Here is a 19582-nt window from a genome sequence, read left to right on the forward strand (position 1 = left end):
ATAATTATTTCTTTACAAAAGACCTACAATTCCTTATGGTCCCAGGGACTTTAGCTCAAATTGATTTTCCATTCTGCTTGAGTTTTCTTTTGTAACTGAAGTAATTCCTAATGTAATTCCAAACTTTTGAAGTGTTTCAGAAGTAGTGTAAAATGGCATATTGCATTGGTTTTAGGTTTGTAAGATTGTTAGACCTCTTGTGGATAAAATTGACAGTATACACAAGTGTTCTGTGGGATAACATGCTTTTGATTTCTTTTACTTTCTGGTAGACAAATATAAGTAAAATACAAGCAATAACTTATTAGAATTCCTATCGTTCCTATTTTTTTTAACTCTTATTCTACTACACATGGGGTGGCTGTAGCTCAGGTGGCAGAGCAGGTCAGCCACTAATCAGAAGGTTGGTGGTTCGATCCCAGGCTGCCTCCTGGCTGCATGCCAAATATCCTTGGGCAAGATACTAACCCCATGTTTGCCTACTGGTGGTGGTCAGAGGGCCCGGTGGCGCCAGTGTCCGGCAGCCTTGCTTCTGTCAGTGCACCCCAGGGCAGCTGTGGCTACAATGTAGCTTGCCATTGCCTGTGTGTGTGTGTGTGTGTGAATGGGTGAATGACTGAATGTAGTGTAAAGCGCTTTGGGGTCTTTAGGGACTAAGTAAAGCGCTATACAAATGCAGGCCATTTACCACTCAAATGCTTAGTACTCATGTCAATAACGAACCAAGGACCCTGTTTCCACAAAAGTTGAACACTGTGTAAAACGGGAATGAAAACAAAATACATTGATTTGTAAATCCCAGAAACCCATATTTTATTAACAATGGATCATGGAAAATATATCAAATGTTTAAAATGTTTTGAATGTTACTGAATGTGATGGCAGTAACATGACTGAAAAAGTTGGCATGGGGTTAATAAAAGGCTCTAAAAGTATACTAAAAAGAAACAGCTCTACTTATTAGGTTAACTGGCAACATGTTAGTAACACGACCGAGTCACAAAAACAGCATTCTAGCAGGGCAGAGTTTCAAAATGCAAAAAAGGGCAAAATGCAAATATAAATTGTGGAACATTTTCAAGAAAAAAAAGTTCCTTAACATAAAATTGTGACACCTTTGAATCATCAAGTAAATGACATCAAAAGACTCAGAGGATCTGGAGAAATCTCTGTGTGTAAGGAATACGGTCAGAAATCACTTCTGGACGTTGCTCTTTTGTTTACGGCAAAATTCATTTAAAATGGACGGAGGCAGAGTGGTCAGACGAACTGAAATCTCAACTTCTTTTTGGGAAACATGGACACTGTGTACTCCACACTAACGAGGAAGGACTTATTCTCATGTATATATCTCATGTATAGCTCATGCACATATCTTTCTACATAGCACTTTTAATTCTTATCCCTACTTTTATTTTTTCATGTCTATTTAAGTGCTATTTATGACACTATTTAAGTGCTATTTATGACACTATGTTTGCACTGAAGCACCGCAGCAATTTCCTAATGTTGTAAACCTGCTCAACATTTGGCAATAAACCCCTTTCTGATTCTGATTCTGATTCCAGATTGTTATTAACACATATTTCAGTAATACAGTGCTGAACTATATATTGGAGCTATTTCAACGTCTTTTGACCAACTGAAGACATTTGGAAAAGCAAGAAATCTAACAAAGCTGCCCAACAGGACTGCTGAGCAGCAAGAGTTGTGTCAGACAAGAATAGGGCAATTTCCCTCTCCCAGAACTCCAGCAGCTGGTCTCTCCAGTTCCCAGATGTTTACAGGCGATTGCTAAAAAAAAGAGGAAATGCTTCATGGTGGTAAACAACCCCATCCCAACCTTTTATAGACATGTTGGTACCTCTACATTCAAAGTGAACTTTTTTTTGTTTTCCTAAACTAGTAAATTTTCTCACTTGAAACATTTTATATGTTCCCTGTGTTCTACTTTTTTTTGTTTTCCTAAACTAGTACATTTTCTCACTTGAAACATTTTATATGTTCCCTGTGTTCTACTGTGAATCAGATATGGGTTTAAGAGATTTACACGGCACCCCCAATTTTTTTTGACATTGAGGTTGTACATTAATATATAAATTCTTTGCTTCTTTTGAAACAGTTCAAGCATATTTTTTAAAAGTTTGTTGTATTCAAAAGTTCAGCTTGTATTAAAAGGAGGGAGTAACAGATTTATTGAGGAACCTAAGTCTCATCTAACTAGAACATTAACTGCTCCCTGAACTATTGTGACTCATCAGTTTGCTGCGACAAAGGTTCATTTCCTTTTGATAAATAAGGAGACTGGGAGTTAGTGACACAAGCACACTCAAAATAAATGGGAAAAATCTGATTTATTTCTTAACTGGAACACATTATCCCTCCACTACACATTTAGGTAGCTCATAGTCGGGGACACACTATCTGAACAAAGAGTTATGGATAGAAACATAAAAATAAAACATCTGATACTGCTTACAACCAAAGGTATCTTTAAAAATATATGCATAATCTAAAGAACAACGTGACATAACCAAAATGGTATAAAAGAGGTATGTAGTACATTTAAGGGCATACAATATATATTTTTTTGCCTCTTCTACAAGGGTCAAATTTAGTGCATTTGAAGAAAAAAACTCTCGAGTCCCTTTCATGTTTCAATAAGGCATATATGTGAAGTTTATCACATCTTACTATACCGAGACAATTATGGAGAACAATTTACTTTCTCATTTAAATATTAAACAAAGAAAAACGTTTAATTATAGTTAAATTATACAAATGATTCTTGTTTTTTCAACAAAAAAGCTTCATATTTCTTCACTGCAATGACAAAAAGAAGGAAGTCATATAGGAGCACATTCGTTTAAAAGATATCATGAAATCAACAGGCTACCACAGAGCATGTGCAACAGTCTTCAAGTGCCTCAGGTGTTGTCATTCATTTGTTACTGAGAAAGAAATCCTTCAACCAAGATTCAGTTGATTCTGCATGTTAACTAATTCTCTTCTTCCTTCTTTAATGCAACAACAAGAACCTGATGATTGTTTTTGCTGTTTATTCTGTATCTGATTTGCCATCCTTGTGCCTTGGGAGCATCTCTTTGGTTTCCTCACATTCTCTATTGCAATCCCCTTTACATTGTATGATTGATTCTTTTTTTAAATTTTAATTTTTAAAAAGGTATTCACTATTAGGGCACAACATTAAAATGAACAATCCATTTAAGGTTGGAGTAACTGCTTAGTCTCAAACATAAACAAGAAAGAAAAGTACAACGAGGGTTTAATTCTCACTGGCAACTGTCACAAACAGCAGGTTTGGGAGAAAATACTTTAATGTCACTGAACATGTTTAGTTGCATGACTGAGGACCAACCAAAGCAGATGGGAGACAGTTCCTGGTTTAAGATGAAGTGAAGGGACTGGGTCTCATATGGTAGGTTGATGAAGGTGCTGGTCAGACCCGAGTCTTCGCTATGACAAAGATTTTTTCTTCTCCCACTGCACCACTGGTCCGGGGTTTAGGGAGCTGAAAGAGGGAGGACCATGGGAAGGGCCCTAAAGAGTCAGCTCTGTCATAGTGGTGGCTACAACCTCGTCATGTCTCTGACTCATGCCCTGCCAGTGGGATGACAAACACAGTGATGTCATCACCAGAGCCCAGTCTATCGTTGGGTAGCCGCCAGCCACGCTCCTTCAGCACCCCCCTTGACCTCATAAGCAGGTCCTGCGCTGCCAGTGTATATCTGCACAACAAACACCGAGCAGAGGCATAAATCACAGTTACAGCATATTCAATATGGACAGCAGGGAAAAGACTGTGAAAAGGCATTATTAATTTAGTGTGAATGAATCTTGTATTTAAGTGCAGTAAGAGTACCTGTTCAGGAATGTTAAATAATAAGTAATTTTAATGAAAACATGACCAAAGTTCAGAGGAAAAATATCTCTGTGGTGGACTATATCAGCTTAAAGGTTCTCAGTCTTAACAAATTTGATGATATACCCTATACTGATCTCACTGATGTTTATCTGCTGTGCCACAGCAGTTTTCTTCTGCCTGACTAATCAAACATAGTTCATGAAGAACTAAAAGACTTTAAACGACTGAAGTTATTTTTTTAAATAAAGAATTCTTTGTCTGACAGAAAAGGAGAATTAATGCTGAAAGAAAATAAACAAAATGAACATCACCATCTTACTGGCTCAGAATTTCACATGTGGTGGATCCCTAATCTGTTTTATTTTGAAATTATTATTTTTAATATTCATTTATTTCCATTCCATTTCCTTTTTACAAAAAATAAATAAAAATCCCTTCTTGCCCTTGTGGGCGGTCTGTCTTTCAAGCTTGGTTCAACTACCAGAGGCCTGGGAGCTTGAGGGTCCTGCGCAATATCTTTGCTGTTCCTAGGACTGCGCTCTTCTGGACAGAGATTTTGGATGTTGTTCCTGGGATATCGGCCACTTCCTCTATCTGCCGGTTGTACATACCGTGCAGGGTCCTGTCCCTCCATGATGGCCCCTCCTCTTGCTCCTCTTCTTTCTTGGGTTTCTGCTGCCTGAGGTATTCACTGAGAACCCGATCAGTTGTTGCCATCTTCTATATGTACTTGTAGTGCAGTATCACCTTCCAATAGTGTAATCCCCTCAGTTCTGACCACCTTCCCTCTTTTTGTTACCATATCTCCAGTCCAAATGACATTTTGAAGTCGTAGTCGTCGTCATCATGGTGTGAATCAGTGAATTAATGTTGATGTAATATATACAAATCATTTCCTATTATTCTCTCTAACTACTGCAACACCTGTTGCTAATCTGTTAATCACTCTCCTCAGTACATATACCTCTCTGGTTCCCTTTATCAACTCTCAGATTTTGTCATAAAATGCATTTTTTTCATTTGAATGTTTGCATTTCTTATTTTGTTTCCTCACTTTTATAAATATTGTTTCTAATTAATGATATTTGGTTTTGCTTCTGTACTTTTTTCCCTTGTTTTTGCCTCTTGGTAGGCTTTTTTGCCTATCTGAAATCTTTGTGTTGTGTGACAACTAATATTGGTTACATATGAATTTTATTGGATTTTACTATGCCTCCTGTCAAAATGATTCATACTCTATGTCGTTCACAGTCACCAGACATCAGTGAAACATTTTGGATTTTACTACCACCATCTTCAAGGTGCCAAATAAGGAAACATCTTCTGGATAAAATGGTGCGATCAAGGTACTCACACTCAACACGTTTTCATATTTGTTGAATTTGTTATCCATCTGTATACTGTAATGTCTGTTAACATTTTTAATAATGTATCTGGCCACTAGTTTAACATCTCAGGAGAAGAATGGAAGTAATGGGCTAAATTAGAATTGTTAAAAACTTATTGATAAACACTTAAAACTATCTGATGTATGCTTATAGATTCAACCCATAACTACATTAGAATTACCATAAAGAATTTACCATAAGGTTATATTCAGGTTACATAATAGATTAAATATTCTGCAAGTGTTTTGCATTTGTTTGCCGCCACCTAGTGGACAAACTCTGTACAGCACACCATCTGAACATGATCACATGACACATGACCCAGCGCACACACCCAGAATAAAAGCCTAATAAAAAGGATTATTTGGGAGACTGCATACCTCATGGGATCAGAGGGGTCACAGCAGGATAAGTAGGCTGTAATAGCATCTGCCACTTCCTTGTCCGTAGTTACATCCCAAAGTCCATCTGTGCCCATGACCAAGACATCATCTGGGCCGTGTTTATGTTCATCCAGGTTATAAACCTTCACCTGTCATTGAGATAAACCAAATTAACGGATTTATATGCCTATTTATCATGCTGTCAGTACTTCTTCTAAATTGCAAAAAGAAGAAAGGCAACCATTCATGTGCATGTCAACTGCAAGCAAGATTAGTGAATGCACTGTATGCTGGCATGCAAGGGTCATAACCTCCATTTGCTGTAGTAAAGCTGCTCATTTTTTGTCACAAATCTGATGTTAAGCTAAGTCACACTGTTAGAGTGACTTACAGGAAGGGTGGCCTTTTTAGATAAGCTTAGACATATTAGAATAAGATTCTAGTATGTCTACGCGAGTGGCTCTCAATGTAACTTTGAGTGGGGGGCCTAAAACGGAAGTAAGGAAGTGGTTGCAGAGATTGGTTAAGCCGTCTTCTCTCTAATGCATCAGTATGTTTATTGCCTCGAATGACTGTACCATTATGAAGCAAGTCTAAATAGGAATTTGGGGCAAGCTTTTTTCGAAACGTAGCAAAAAACCCTGAGAGTTTAAACAATAAGGGCACTATCATGGGTAACTACTGTCAGGATAAATTCAAAGACAATAATAACAAATTGGGGGTGGCTGTAGCTCAGGTGGCAGAGCAGGTCATCCACTAATCAGAAGGTCGGTGGTTCGATCCCAGGCTGCATCCTGGCTGCATGGCAAATATCCTTGGGCAAGATACTAACCCCGTGTTTGCCTACTGGTGGTGGTCAGAGGGCCCGGTGGCGCCAGTGTCCGGCAGCCTCGCCTCTGTCAGTGCGCCCCAGGGTAGCTGTGGCTACAATGTAGCTTGCCATCGCCAGTGTGTGAATGTGTGTGTGAATGGGTGGATGACTGAATGTAGTGTGAAGCGCTTTGGGGTCCTTATGGACTAGAAAAGCGCTATACAAATGCAGGCCATTTAAATCGGTACATAAATACTCCAGGAGTCATAACATGGTAATATCTGGTTCTCTGTGCTAGATTGGAATATTTGACCCATTTATTTACCCATACCTGAACTTATAAAAAGCCTTTAGAATATTGCTCTTATCCATATTTGGGACTTCCAACCTTTCACTGACAGACCAGTAAGCGAAGCCCAATGCCCAACAACTATTTGAATGTATCTTAACGCTCCTAAATGGCCAAAGCAGTAACAGGCTCAGGCTGACTCCTCCCACTCACCTCAGGGACGCACGAGAGGAAGGGCTTAATGTAAATGTTGGAGTTGTAAACTTTCAGGTCATGATCACCGAGCCCACGGGTCACTCCGATTGTTGCCATGACACGAGCCTGTACACACATACACATTAGCAAGAACAAGCACGAAGACACACAATAATATAGGTTATTGCTCCGGGATGCGCTTCAGTTCTCACACAATCCATTTATGGGGGATTATTAAGCGAAGACAATGTTCTTTCAGACAATAATGAAAATACTGAGCATGTCTCTCATTTTTTAGCCAGGCAGAGACCACATTTAGCTAACAACATTAAGATTATGGAAATGCTTTAAAATGCAATTAGGTGTTGTGATTAAATTTAATACATTAAATAAAATTCACAGACTTTTTCTCTCTTCTTACCTTTTTCCCTTCTCCATATATCAGGGGAAATTTCAAATCATCTTCAACAATTGTCTTATAAGCCCTAAAGGAAACACAATTAAAGCTGATCATTACCTGATCAAGTGATTGTTTGCTCAACATAAAATAAGCTCTCTTATTAAAAGCAAAATATCAAAATCAATCATTTTAGTGTTGAAAATGTGACTATGCTAGTATTACATTGTTTAAACTAGATATTTTGGGTTTTTAATTATTTATTTTAAAAAAACAGCACTTACTTTTATTCGTATTTTCTTATTTGTCATAGACTAAACAACTAACATGAATAAAGTTCATGATTTTTTTATATTCTTCCTAATACTCCGGAGTAAAATCAGTCAAACTGTTCTTAACACTTACAGGGTGCCTCAAGCAGATTAAAGAGATGAAAAAGTGATTAACTGTCCAAAATGTGATTAAAAAGGTTTACCAGCCAGTCATGCTGTGGTCTCTGTAGAGCATCTTTTTACCCAGCTCACTGTGTTGGATCCTACGAGGGAACTCAATGTGAGTGAACTCATTTCCCAGGAGCTCTGGCCTCAGGAAGCCCTGGAGGGGTTCACAGAATTAGAAAGGTTGAACTGAACTAGAGAATAAAAAGCTCAACCTAAGTCACGATTCTTGTCTTTCTTCTAAAACATGAAAGGCTACAGGACACTATATGACAGAAGGCCTTGAGTGCAGTATGTTAAAATGAAAAGGATAAAACGCTCCATTTTAGCAGTAAACATCATCCACCCACTCTGTGACTCAGAATTACAAACAGATACTAAAACAGACAACCGGTTAATGCCAGTTTATTTCAGTGATGATGTACTTTACTGTCAGGAAAGGGTCATTTATCTAGGAACTGCACAAGATGCAGAATGTGTCTGCAGGATGAAAATGATAAAATGCAGTCCTGGTCAGAAGTTTGCATACACTCACCATGGGCATGAATGTCATTATAAATCTGGGGTTTAACTGTTCTTTTTCACAGGTAGAGTGATTGTACAGCATACATCTTTACTGACTTAACAAAAAAAGATTTGGATTTTGTATTGGTTGGATTTTTGTTTAGGATCTTCTCTTATGCACACAGGGTCAAAAGTATACTGAAATTTGCAATTGCTCACATGGATTTTATGGCCACAGGAGACAAAGACTGGGTTTTTTTGGCCACAATGACAAGAGGTACGCTTGGAGGAACAAAGCTGAGGCTTTGAAACCTAAAAACACTGTACCAGATGTCAACTATGGTATAGCATCATGCTCTGGGGCTTCTTTGTTGTCAGTGGTACTGGTATGCTGTACAAATTGGATGGAAAAAAGGAGGGCTATTTACAAATCAACAGATAGACACTTGAAACTTTGACATAGCTGGATGTTTCAAAAGGACAACGGGAAACATCAACATTAACAGGCTAACATTAACCTTTTGGAATGGCCTTTCCAAAATCTGAACGTCATCCCTATTGAAAATCTATGGACTATGCTTTAAACCTGGTTTTGCGCCAGCTAACCAACCAATTTAAATGAACTCTGTCAATTCTGCCTGAAAGAGCAGTTTAATATCCAGCTAGCTGATGACTACAAAAAAAATCTGACTGAGGTGCAACTTGCTGAGAGCCATTTAACTGTGAGTGTATCTGCATATTTGAACTGTAGGTATATTTTTTTGACCATGTGTGGATTGCAGAAAATCAATTCAAAGGGTTCAATAACGGCCCAACATTACCACAGCATTCATGCCCATGATGAGTCTATGCAAACATCTGCCCACAACTGTTTATTAGCCACATAAAAAACAACAACATAGATTACCAGATACTGTAGCCGCTGTCTCTCAGACTCAGGTGTAAATTCATTTGTCATGGGAATAACTTCATTATTTCGTATGATTATGGCCCTGCAGAGAGAGGGAGAAAGACAGGAGTGAAAAGACAACTCAAGTGAGGTTACTTGACACTGTAGTGTCCTGTAGTGAACACAAGAGGGATCTTAAAGCTATGAAAACAAATCATATTTCCCTCACCTGCTATCTCCAGCATTGGCTACGTAGAGTTTCCCCATTAAATGTATGGCAGCTAAGGCACAACAGCCACCAGAAATGGCATACGACGATTTTTCCTTTTCAATTAGGTCATCCTGTAATAAAAGCGAAAAAAAAAAAAAGTCAAGACAAAAGGCTGCAAAATCTCTGCTGCTTAAAAGCTTGCTTTCCCTCTCATCATCCTGAATAGCTCATTATTTTCTTCATGCATATTCATTTTCAAAACAAAACTGCAGCGCTAATGAAAAGAAACAAGGATGCTTTGAAGAATGCATTACCTAGGCTGAGTGTTACTTTTTATAGGTATGATCTTAATCAGACAGTGATGTTGCATCAGAGAAGAATACCATTTCAAACTTACAAACTGAAACAGAAGTATGAGCTGTCTATTTTTTTTTAAATTTGGATATTTCCAGTGACCCAGAACCTTAAAATGTGTGTGTGTGTTTTAAAGCTTTCCTATTTGTGGCTGATGAGATAACGAAAGATGACTGCAGTTGTTGTGAAGTGGTTTAGCCATGACTGTTCTGGCAACTGTCAAAGCAATCCACAACAACAACAAAAGTCTATGCTATCTATCTTATTTCTTCAACATTAATTTGCCTGGCTGCCTGCAGAGAGTGCAGCTATGCACGCACCCTTTGAATCAGACTGTAGGTAGCCAGGTTGTTGTGAGACGGGGATGGAAATTATACATGGTGTATGGACTGTGTACACTGACTCCAATCTGGCAACCTGGGTACCAAAATGCAAACACCTAAAACTTATGTATTTATGTATTGATGAGTATTCACAATAAAGGTTGAGGGTCTTAAAGATTGCAGAAGTTTTATGAATACAGCTGGGCTTTGATATACCTACCAACACTCCCGTCTTAACCCTGTGTCTCTCATTTTCAAGTCATTCAAATGTTAAAAGAAATTCCATCCCATATATATTCATAAACATCAAAGTGGTGCTGTGGAAAAGCTATTAGCTAAAGCTAAAAGATATTCTAGTTTATAAAGCTTCATATTTGGACAAGATGAAAGCGCTGATGAGGACATCTGACATAATTCAGATTGGACACAACACACATACACTGCCATACCTAGAGTAATGTTAGCATGGCCAAAAACCCAAAACAAAACATGAGAACAAAGTGATTTGCTCTCTGTGCATGATCTGCATGCCAGATCATGCACTTCTGGTTATTAAAGCTAAAATCTTCGGTTATGTTGGTGTTCAAAGACACAGATGGGCAAAAATGCTTACCACAGCTTAAATATGCCAAGTGTGGTTTGCTTTTTTCCCCCATTGTCTACTCACCATCTGTTTGAAGGCAGTCTCTATGACTCCCATCACCAGGCTTTCCAAACTGACAACTTTCTCCATGTAAAAGCGCACTGAAGCGTCGCTGACTGCATCTGGGTCCTCTGGTTCTTGTGCACCCCCTTTCTTTGCCTCCGCCTGATATGGGCTGCCATTCTTGGCCAGGCAGATAGGAGGAGCACTGCTGGGGTTCTCCAGGAGGTGGCAGATCTCCCCCAAGCGGTCTCTGATTAGGTGGTGAAGAAGCTTGGAGGCCATGATGGCTGCGCCAGAACCTGCATGTCCATCAAATATCCCCCAGAAGTGGAGAGGAATTCCTGTACCATCCTAAAAGAGGAAACAGTCACAGACAGACATAGTGTATTAAATAAGAGGAGAATTCATCTGCTTCCTTGGTTAAAAAAAGCTCTTATGACATTACAACTTTGAACAGAAAGCACAGCTTATTGAGTGTTCACAGATTATGGCAATTTTTTTAAAACTATAAGCAAAATATTTCTTCAAGATCTGTTATTACATTCCCAAATCAATCTTTCTAAACAACAGCCACATCATGAATCAAGTTTTTATTCGTCGAACCACTAAAGTTTACAATAATAGTGCAATAGTACTGTATATAACTGAAGTAATATTAATTTAAAATAGTCTTATAGCTTTTGAAAAGGAATGTAGGTAAAACGTCTTCCAATCAGGTCTTTTGCTGTTTATAACACAGTGAGCAATGCGAAAGCACTGCCACCTTTGTTTTGGCAGGAATGTTAATAGACCCAGTTGGCCTGCCTGACTAACCAACATATAAACAGGCCCAAGACATCTGCCTACCCCTCTGAAGCTAGACTCGAGTGGGGGAAGGGTGCAACAAGGGATGATGTAATTCATTTACACCAAATGGAGGACACGAATGTACTTTGTGTGCCTGCAGGTCTTACAGGAGTTGTGAGGCCCAAGGAGAGACAATGACTATAAGACTTTTCTTTAAAATATTCTGAAATAAATGCCCTTTTTGACCACCTGGAGTCAGTGGGAACAAGCTGTACACACGATGACTTACATTGACTTACCTTTTTAAGTCCATCGTGTAAACTTCTTACGTTTTAGTCTTATTTGAGCTCTGTCGCAGTATCAATTTGGAGATTTGTGCAGGGCAAGTAATGTGCAGTGAGCCTTTTTTTTTTAACAGATTACGCAGTGATGTGGTTGAAAATAACGCTGATAACAGCAGCGTGAGTCAGCAAAAACAGTTACAGTTTGAGAAAAAACGCTGTAAGTTGTTAAAACGCTCAGTAGAGCTGGGGGTGAGACTATCTCATGACTTTGCACCATTTCACACAGAAAGTGTAGTCATGCGGTCCTTTGTTAAACTGAAACCATCCAACTACAGCGACTTTCAGAAAATTGAGTCAGTCAATCAAAACATCTGTTAATTCGGGTCAAATTAAAGTCACGAAATCTGAGTTGAAAGTTTTGTCTGAGGTGTTAATGTTGAATCCTGCTAAATCCTGTTGGCTATTTCTGTGCTGTAGTAATTTGCTTCTTTAAATGTATTCACATTTAAATGTATACAGAATGAAAAAAAATGTCTAGATGGAAACTACACTCGGTGAAAAGCTGTGAAAACAGCACTGCTGGATATGAAGTAAATACAATGCATGCTCAGATGGGGTGCAGCGGTTTATGTTCTGTAAGGGAACATTATGCTTCAGGCTACATAACAAGGCATGCAAACATCTTTCAGTGACATTCCCCTCAGACATGTTTAGGACTTTATATATACTGATGTCAGATTTGTTCACTTTTTTCCATTTGTTCATACATTTCATTCCTCATTCCCTGATTCTAGAAATCTGTCCTTCACTCACCCCGTTTTGATCTAGCAAAGTAGAGTTGCGGTGTTTGCCACTCGGCTTCTTCACAAACACTTTCTCACATGAGGCCTGGTCCTCGTTCAACATGCTCTTCCCTGCATTGATCACCCTGATTGAAAAAGACACAAGGAGGAAAGGTGAGCCCGGAGTCGGATGATTTATAGTGTTTGCGCTCATTCCTCTAACCGCGTAAAAAACACAATAGAGAGAGTGCAACAGTGGGGTGAAAAGTGGGGCAGGATGCAGTCATGTCCCAGAGGGAACTTGCAGAAGGGATTAAGTGTTTTTATGATGAGCTGATGCCTGTGGAGGATAATGGCTTTAGAGTAATGCACTGATTCATACTGTAGAAGCATCATCTATCACAGGGTGTGCTTCAGCAGTGTCAGCTGAAACTACCGATGCACAACAGCATTAACATCATTTTTTAAAATACCAATACAAATATGTTTTTTTGCATGATATACAGTTTTGTTTTCAGAGAACCATCTATTCACATTTCCCATTCAATCTGAAAATGAGCTGGCAGATTTCTAAAATTTGCATGCATTGTAATATAATCCATCACTTTACACACATTGCACATTATAGCAATGTACCGTTACACAGTACAGACTTTTAAATAATTCTTAATCCTCTGTCGATTGATTTTTTTGGGCCAGTGGAAGACACGTGCAACACGACACTGACACAGTATCATCTTACTGTCACAAAACAGGAACTATGTAAACAAAGGCTCACCTAGATAAAGCAGACACAACTAATGTGTACATTTGGAGTTGTCTTTCTGGCCTTGCAAATACTCTCTTCATATCTTTATTTCCTAGAAATCCTGAGGGAAATATCCAACACTTTAGCAATTAATTACTCCTCTAGCACATAGTTAACTCTGTCATTTGAATTTTCAGCAATGAGAACCAACCAAAAGAGTAATGCCCTAAAATGAAACCGTGAGCTGAATGTTCCACAAAACGGGAAGTTGGCAGATGAGGTAAGGCAGTCGTAAATGGTTAAGATTGCGTCTTTCTGGTCTTGTAGTGTAAGCTTAAAGTGCTTCACACTACAAGCCCCATTCACTCTTTGACACACGTCTTACAGCACTTTAATAACACTTAAGCAGTGATGATTCTTCATGGCCTGTGTTGGTGCTAAGCAACTTACCCAAGAATACTTAAGTCAGCTGACTTTAATAGTCACAGATAAAACCACTGATCTCTGCTGAATGGACAACCAATCTAGTGGACAACTCTGTGACATTATTTGTTGAAATTATGTCTAGTTCTATTTCAAACTACAAAAATAATGACTAGATATTTTATAACATAAATAATAGATCTTAAAAATGTAGCTAAAGGCTTCCTAGAAAAAAAACTACAGCCAAACTAAACTCATACTCAACTGTGAATGATTTGTAGCAACGACACGCAAAGCTCCACTGGCAAGGTCCATTAAACTGTAACGTGAACCTAGCTGGGAAAGACTGAAGTCTATCTAGACCTCATGCTGGCACATTATGTAACGTTTTTACTTTTAATTATAGATAAATGCCACATTAGCCGGATAATGTGTCATTAATACCCACTGCACAATTCCAGTAATTCAAGTATTGTCATTAAAATTCCCTCAGAAACTTCTGCATAGAAGGAATGAGCAATTTATCAGATAATGCCGGGATCATGAGAGGCAAAAGTAAAGTAAACAAAGACAGTAAATAAAAAAAAAGAGAGGCTGACAGTGACGAGGAAAGAGGACAAACTAAATAGTCAAACAACAAAACGGGGAGAGAGATTAGTAAAAATTACATCAGAGTAAGACTTCTGACCTTTCACATTCCATATAATTCAGCTGATTACAATCTTTTCAGAAGATGGATGCTGTATAGTCTGGAGCTTTGATTTCAGAGAGTTACAAAAATGAGGCTCAAAATGTAACGGCTGCCCAAATCTGGATTATAAAAAGCCCCTTCACGTTCTAATCAGTTGAAAGCAGCGGTCAGACACCAGCGTCCTGCACTGCGTTCCCTGCATTAGGACTAATGACAGAGAAGAATTTAAAATCACTCGATTGTAGTCTAAACTTTCTGCCAAAGCCAAGACAATGTTCAAAGATCACATATATCAGATGGGAAAATTGCACTGATGACTCAACTTTACACAAACATTTCCAGATATTTCAAAGGTCTGGACAAAGAAAGTCCAGGGAAGTAGCCAACTGCTATGCTGGTGGCACAACAGGTAGTATGCCTGACTCCGAAGGTTGCTTGTTCAAATCATGCCCGAGTCAAGCTCTCTGCAGGTACTATTTGTAAAATCCATGGAATCCTCACGTTGGTGGGTTCCTGCCAAGTCTCAGCTACTTGAATTAATTGACACCCTTTGGTGCATGTCATCCTTTTCTCTCTCTGTGGCTATCTCCAAGGGTTGAAAATAAGGTCTCTGTGTGAAAGAAAAAATCTTATCATTTCAAAACTTAATGGATGCATTGTGTATGTTTTTAGAAAAAAAAGGCTAAATGTAAACATAAGCTTTGTACTTGAGAAAATTCCACAGTACACCTTAAAGTGTTGGTTCCATAAGATTTTGGAGGCCTGCAGCATGCTTGGCTGAAACGTGTCAGTGTTTACTTTTCCCATGTGATAAACTCCTACACCCACAATAAAGAATCAGCAATAATTCTGTTTTGAAAGCAGTCACATGAGCCCCATAAGCTATTATTGAACATGCTGGTTGCTGGCGTGGGAGGTTGCCATTCTAAAACACGGCCTTGCTGTAATGTGACTTAACTCTTTCACTTATTTGTCTTTCGGTCATATGCTTTCACAACCTGTGACTGAAAACCATGGCTGTCGTGTTTGGTAAAACAGTGCTTCTCTGTTTCAACCGTCTTATTCTATTATGCAAGGAAAGTTCAAGAAGAGGAAGCTATGAGTTCCAGTGAATTCTCTATTTCGGGTTACTTGACAAAAATGTCTCTGTGTAAACATCATCTTTGAAACAAATTGCAAATTCTCCAAGTAAAACATTAAACTCTATGCAAAGTACTGTAAATTCACTTCATAGTCTCTTGCTGAGGACAGGCAGCTTTAGAGATACAGAAACAGTTTTGTGGTTCAGTCAGCGGGAGATCAGTGATGCATATAATCTAGTGAATGGAAACACTTCTGAAACAAGCCTTTGATCCTTTAAAAGGACGTTTGCACGGTTCTCTGTCGTTCAAGATTCTTTTTGCATAGCTGGTGTCAATTCAGCTTCAAGTAAAACTAGAAACTGTACGTCCGTTTTGTCATCCGGCCGGTTTTGGGTGTGCTATGTGCTCATGACACATCCTCAGTGAGTTGTCTGACAGCACTTTTACAAATTAAATGTGAAAAAGATATACTCTCTGGTTGCTGCTGATTGAAGCTACCTCAAGTGGAAGTTGGCAGGCTGACAAACACTGCAGGCCTTGTTACATAAAATCTTCCGCAGTGTCAAAGTAAAGTCTTCATGAGGAACTTTAAAAAAAAAAATCAGACTAGTTATATTCTGATTCCTATTCAGGGAGGGGAAGCTTCCCATCACGTTTGGAAGGCCCACAGTGCTAAGAAGAAATGAAAGCTGACACTCAAAGACTGACAAAAACAATTCCCCTGTAGAAAAACAACTTTATGTGAGCTGTATACTACTAAAGATATTATATTTAAAACATACGGCAACTTATGAACTCTGCCCCACCATTAGTTCAGGATCTGTGCTCAAAATAGAGTCACTAAAAGAATGTGAGCCAAAAAGTACAATCGCTTGAACAATAGGTTTAGAAATACACAACAACATGGGTGTAACTCTATTCATCTGAGGTTTATTTACTCCACTAAGGTAGATTTTTTGTTTGTCTATGAAAGATCTGACAACAGCCCAAAACACGAATATGCTCCGTTTCTAATGAAATGAAATGGAAAAAAGGAAGAAGTTAGAAACAGCTTTATATTTCAGCTTGTAACAGTTTTATGTACAATGGGCCACACTTTACGCACACTGACAGTAAACTGAACATCATTCATGTATTCTATCTTGTATTATATACAACTCAGGAGCATAAAAGACCTTTAATCATTCATCCTTCTTTATTGTTTTGCTCGTCTAACATCTGCTTTTCATGAATTATTAATCATACTAAAAGGAATAAATATGTCACATACAATGTTTTTTCAAATGTGAGTCCTTGCTTCCTCAAACTCTCTTACATGATACCAGTGGCAGGACCTGGAAGAGCGCCTCCATATTAAACTAAACAGTATTAAATACCCATTTGATTAAAGCATTTTGAGTGTCTTACTGTAAGTGCACTCACTTATTTATGCTGACACAGTGTTGTACACCAACACCATAGCAGCAATTAGACTCATTATCTCAAGCATCCTACACTGTGCACAGATTTTAGGTTCAGAATTCCTAACCTGTTTTACCACATGAGTCCAATTTGCGAGAAAGCAGTATTCCACCTCTTCTGGGTGCAACGCTATAACAGGAACAAACCATGGGAAAACCTAACAATGACCATGAATCCTTATTATCACCAGCATGCCCAAGACACACTAATTAGTTGTTATCAAAACGGAGAAGATGCAACACAGCGTCCATCTGTATTATTCAGGCTGCCATTGTTCCTACTCTGTACAGGGGAGTAAAGATCACTGGACAAAATGGACCGAGGCCTAAACAAACGATCATTCGAAAGGCTGTTATCATTGCCGTGTGGGTGAATAAACAACTGCTTAATGAATGGAAGTGATCTCAAATAAAAATAGCCATACAGTTGGATAAATTTAGAACCTGACAGCAGTTGTAATTTGGCATCAGTGTATCATGGTTGAGCGTGGACAAGGTTTGTAGCTCTGTTGTTAATTGCTTCCATTTTAGAGTTGTTTGCTTTGGACTGACGTTGAGTTTTCTGTGGTCTCAGTGTGCTGATGTGACACGGATGGTTCAGATTGTTTGGGGTTTTAACCTCCGTATGAAATGAGCACTGACAGCTGATGTGTGATCAGATCAGCCGATTACGTTGTGTTGTAAGCAGCACCGCTAATGCTGTGATTAAGTGACTCATGTTAAAGTAATCTGCTGAAGAATTCAGATGAATTACAGAGATGATGCAACTTTCCACAGAACATAATCAATACGTGCGTTAAGTCCTCATATCTGACCGTACTTATTCATTCTTCTGAAACATTTGGTGTTGAAATTTCACATCTGAGACTTTCCACATGAGTCAGTTATATATATTTTTTTTATTTTCACAATGGGTCAAGGAGGACAGGCATGGATAATATAGCCCACATAGTGTTAGACTGTATTTATTCAGCCCTTCACAACCACCCACTTCTGGAGGAGGGGAGCATCTGAAAGTGTTTTTCCTCAGCAAGAATCATCTGAAGAACACATTTTGTTTAGTGGTATAAATAAAATGAGGCTGGAAATTTTCTATATGTGAGAGGACTGCAGGTGTGTAAAGAATATGAAAGCATCATAGTAAAGACAAGGACAGGGGTTGTGCAGTCGGACTGACAAATGCGAAGAGCCTCTGCCTCATTTAGCCACAAAGATAAGTAAACCCACATGGCATTTTGCTACCTAGTTATCTGTTAATCGGAACACTGCAAATGCAAACCCCACTGGTTCTGTTAGGAACGAGTAGATACACATTTCCTGCTTTCACTTCTGTATGGCCCCAGTAAATCAAAACTGAGGTGGAGCCTGTATTCAAACATGACAGTCTCTTAGGATACGAAAGCCTTATATCTAATTACAGCACTGACACCCTGGTCCAAATTTACATTGTTTATCAGCAGCTCACGGGAGGAACATTGAATGGAAACCGTTCAATAGCAAAAGGCCACATTGGCTGCTGCAGTGCACTCGAAACTGCAGCAGCTATAAAAATAAATAAATAAAAATCACTTATCAGGCCTGGCACTCATCGGGACCCTTGCAAAATTTTTACTGATACAATTCAATGATTTTCGGATCAATTAATATGTCACTGAAATCACTGATACACTCACTCTGCGTATCCTGTTTGCCAGGGAAGCCTGCTGCCTCTCTTTAACGTGAGCACCGGCCGCGATGCGTGCTCGGTGGAGTACTGCAGGAGCTCCGGGGTGAGGTCCAAGAAATCCGGCCGGCCGTAGGGAAAACGAGGCGGCAGGCTGTCCGTACCGCAGGTCTGTCCACCAGAGTGATGGTTATGGTGGTGGTGTCCGTGCGGCATCATCCCTCCGACCAGGTTGGACATGGCGTTTTTAACTTTGCTGATCATCATCGGCACCGACAGTGGGGTAAAAGATCCGGACGGAAAATTAGACGCGATGCGATATTATGTTGTTAGAGACGGGAGAAAACAACAGCAATACATAGCGAGGGACGAGAATCATTTCAGGAAGCGATTTTTTTCCCTCCTTGGCCCCATGTGACAGTTTTCAGAAAGGCAGACGCGATGTTTTCCTCATTGAAACAGAATAAAGCCCTCACTGGCTGCGCACAAGCTGTAATCCAGCAGGAGACTATCTCATCTCAGAAGGCAGGGCTTCACAGGGATGTGCAGCCAGCCGTGAAAATGTCTTACACATACCCCCTCCTCAACCCCCCCCCCCCCCCCCCCAAAAAAAACCTTTAACAGAAATCACATGAAAGTAACATAAATGTCAGTCAATGACAAATGAGGAGATAGTAATATGATATATATGACGTCTCACGAAGCCCTGAACTATTGCAAAGGACTAAATCCGAACACGTTCAAGTCTTTTCTGATTAAATGAAAAATCTGGATATCAGTTTTTTTTAAAAGCAAGCTTTCATAAATTATGGCATTAAAGGTTACTATGATTTGTAATAACCGATTTTATAGTCTTAATATATTTATTAAAACAACATTTGAGTTGCCAGATTATGAAAAATGGCTTTGCTGATTTAGCTTCTTAATAAAGGGCAATGAGTTTTTTTTAC

General features: G+C 39.0%; 1 protein-coding gene across 1 annotated transcript; it reads right to left on the bottom strand.

Moving 5' to 3' along the window:
• Positions 1-2335: 2335 nt before the first annotated feature.
• Positions 2336-19161, bottom strand: ppm1j (protein phosphatase, Mg2+/Mn2+ dependent, 1J). The gene is made up of 10 exons (XM_082534306.1): positions 18643-19161; positions 12597-12711; positions 10735-11064; positions 9409-9521; positions 9198-9282; positions 7825-7943; positions 7374-7437; positions 6971-7078; positions 5655-5806; positions 2336-3749 (listed from the first exon to the last, which is right to left on the bottom strand). Exons 1-10 carry the CDS (start codon positions 18897-18899, stop codon positions 3602-3604), a joined length of 1491 nt encoding a protein of 496 aa, XP_082390432.1. The 5' UTR covers positions 18900-19161; the 3' UTR covers positions 2336-3601.
• Positions 19162-19582: the final 421 nt, after the last annotated feature.

This window comes from Aulonocara stuartgranti, assembly GCF_965226115.1.
Source record: "Aulonocara stuartgranti genome assembly, chromosome: 5".
NCBI classification, from domain to species: Eukaryota; Metazoa; Chordata; class Actinopteri; order Cichliformes; family Cichlidae; genus Aulonocara; species Aulonocara stuartgranti.

Coding starts and splice junctions, on each gene's coding strand:
- ppm1j (XM_082534306.1), bottom strand. CDS start 18,899: ATGATGATCAGCAAAGTTAAAAACGCCATGTCCAACCTGGTCGGAGGG. Junction 7,079..7,373: donor TATATGGAGAAGGGAAAAAG/GTAAGAAGAGAG, acceptor ATGTGTGTACAG/GCTCGTGTCATGGCAACAAT. Junction 5,807..6,970: donor TCCTCTCGTGCGTCCCTGAG/GTGAGTGGGAGG, acceptor TCTCAATGACAG/GTGAAGGTTTATAACCTGGA.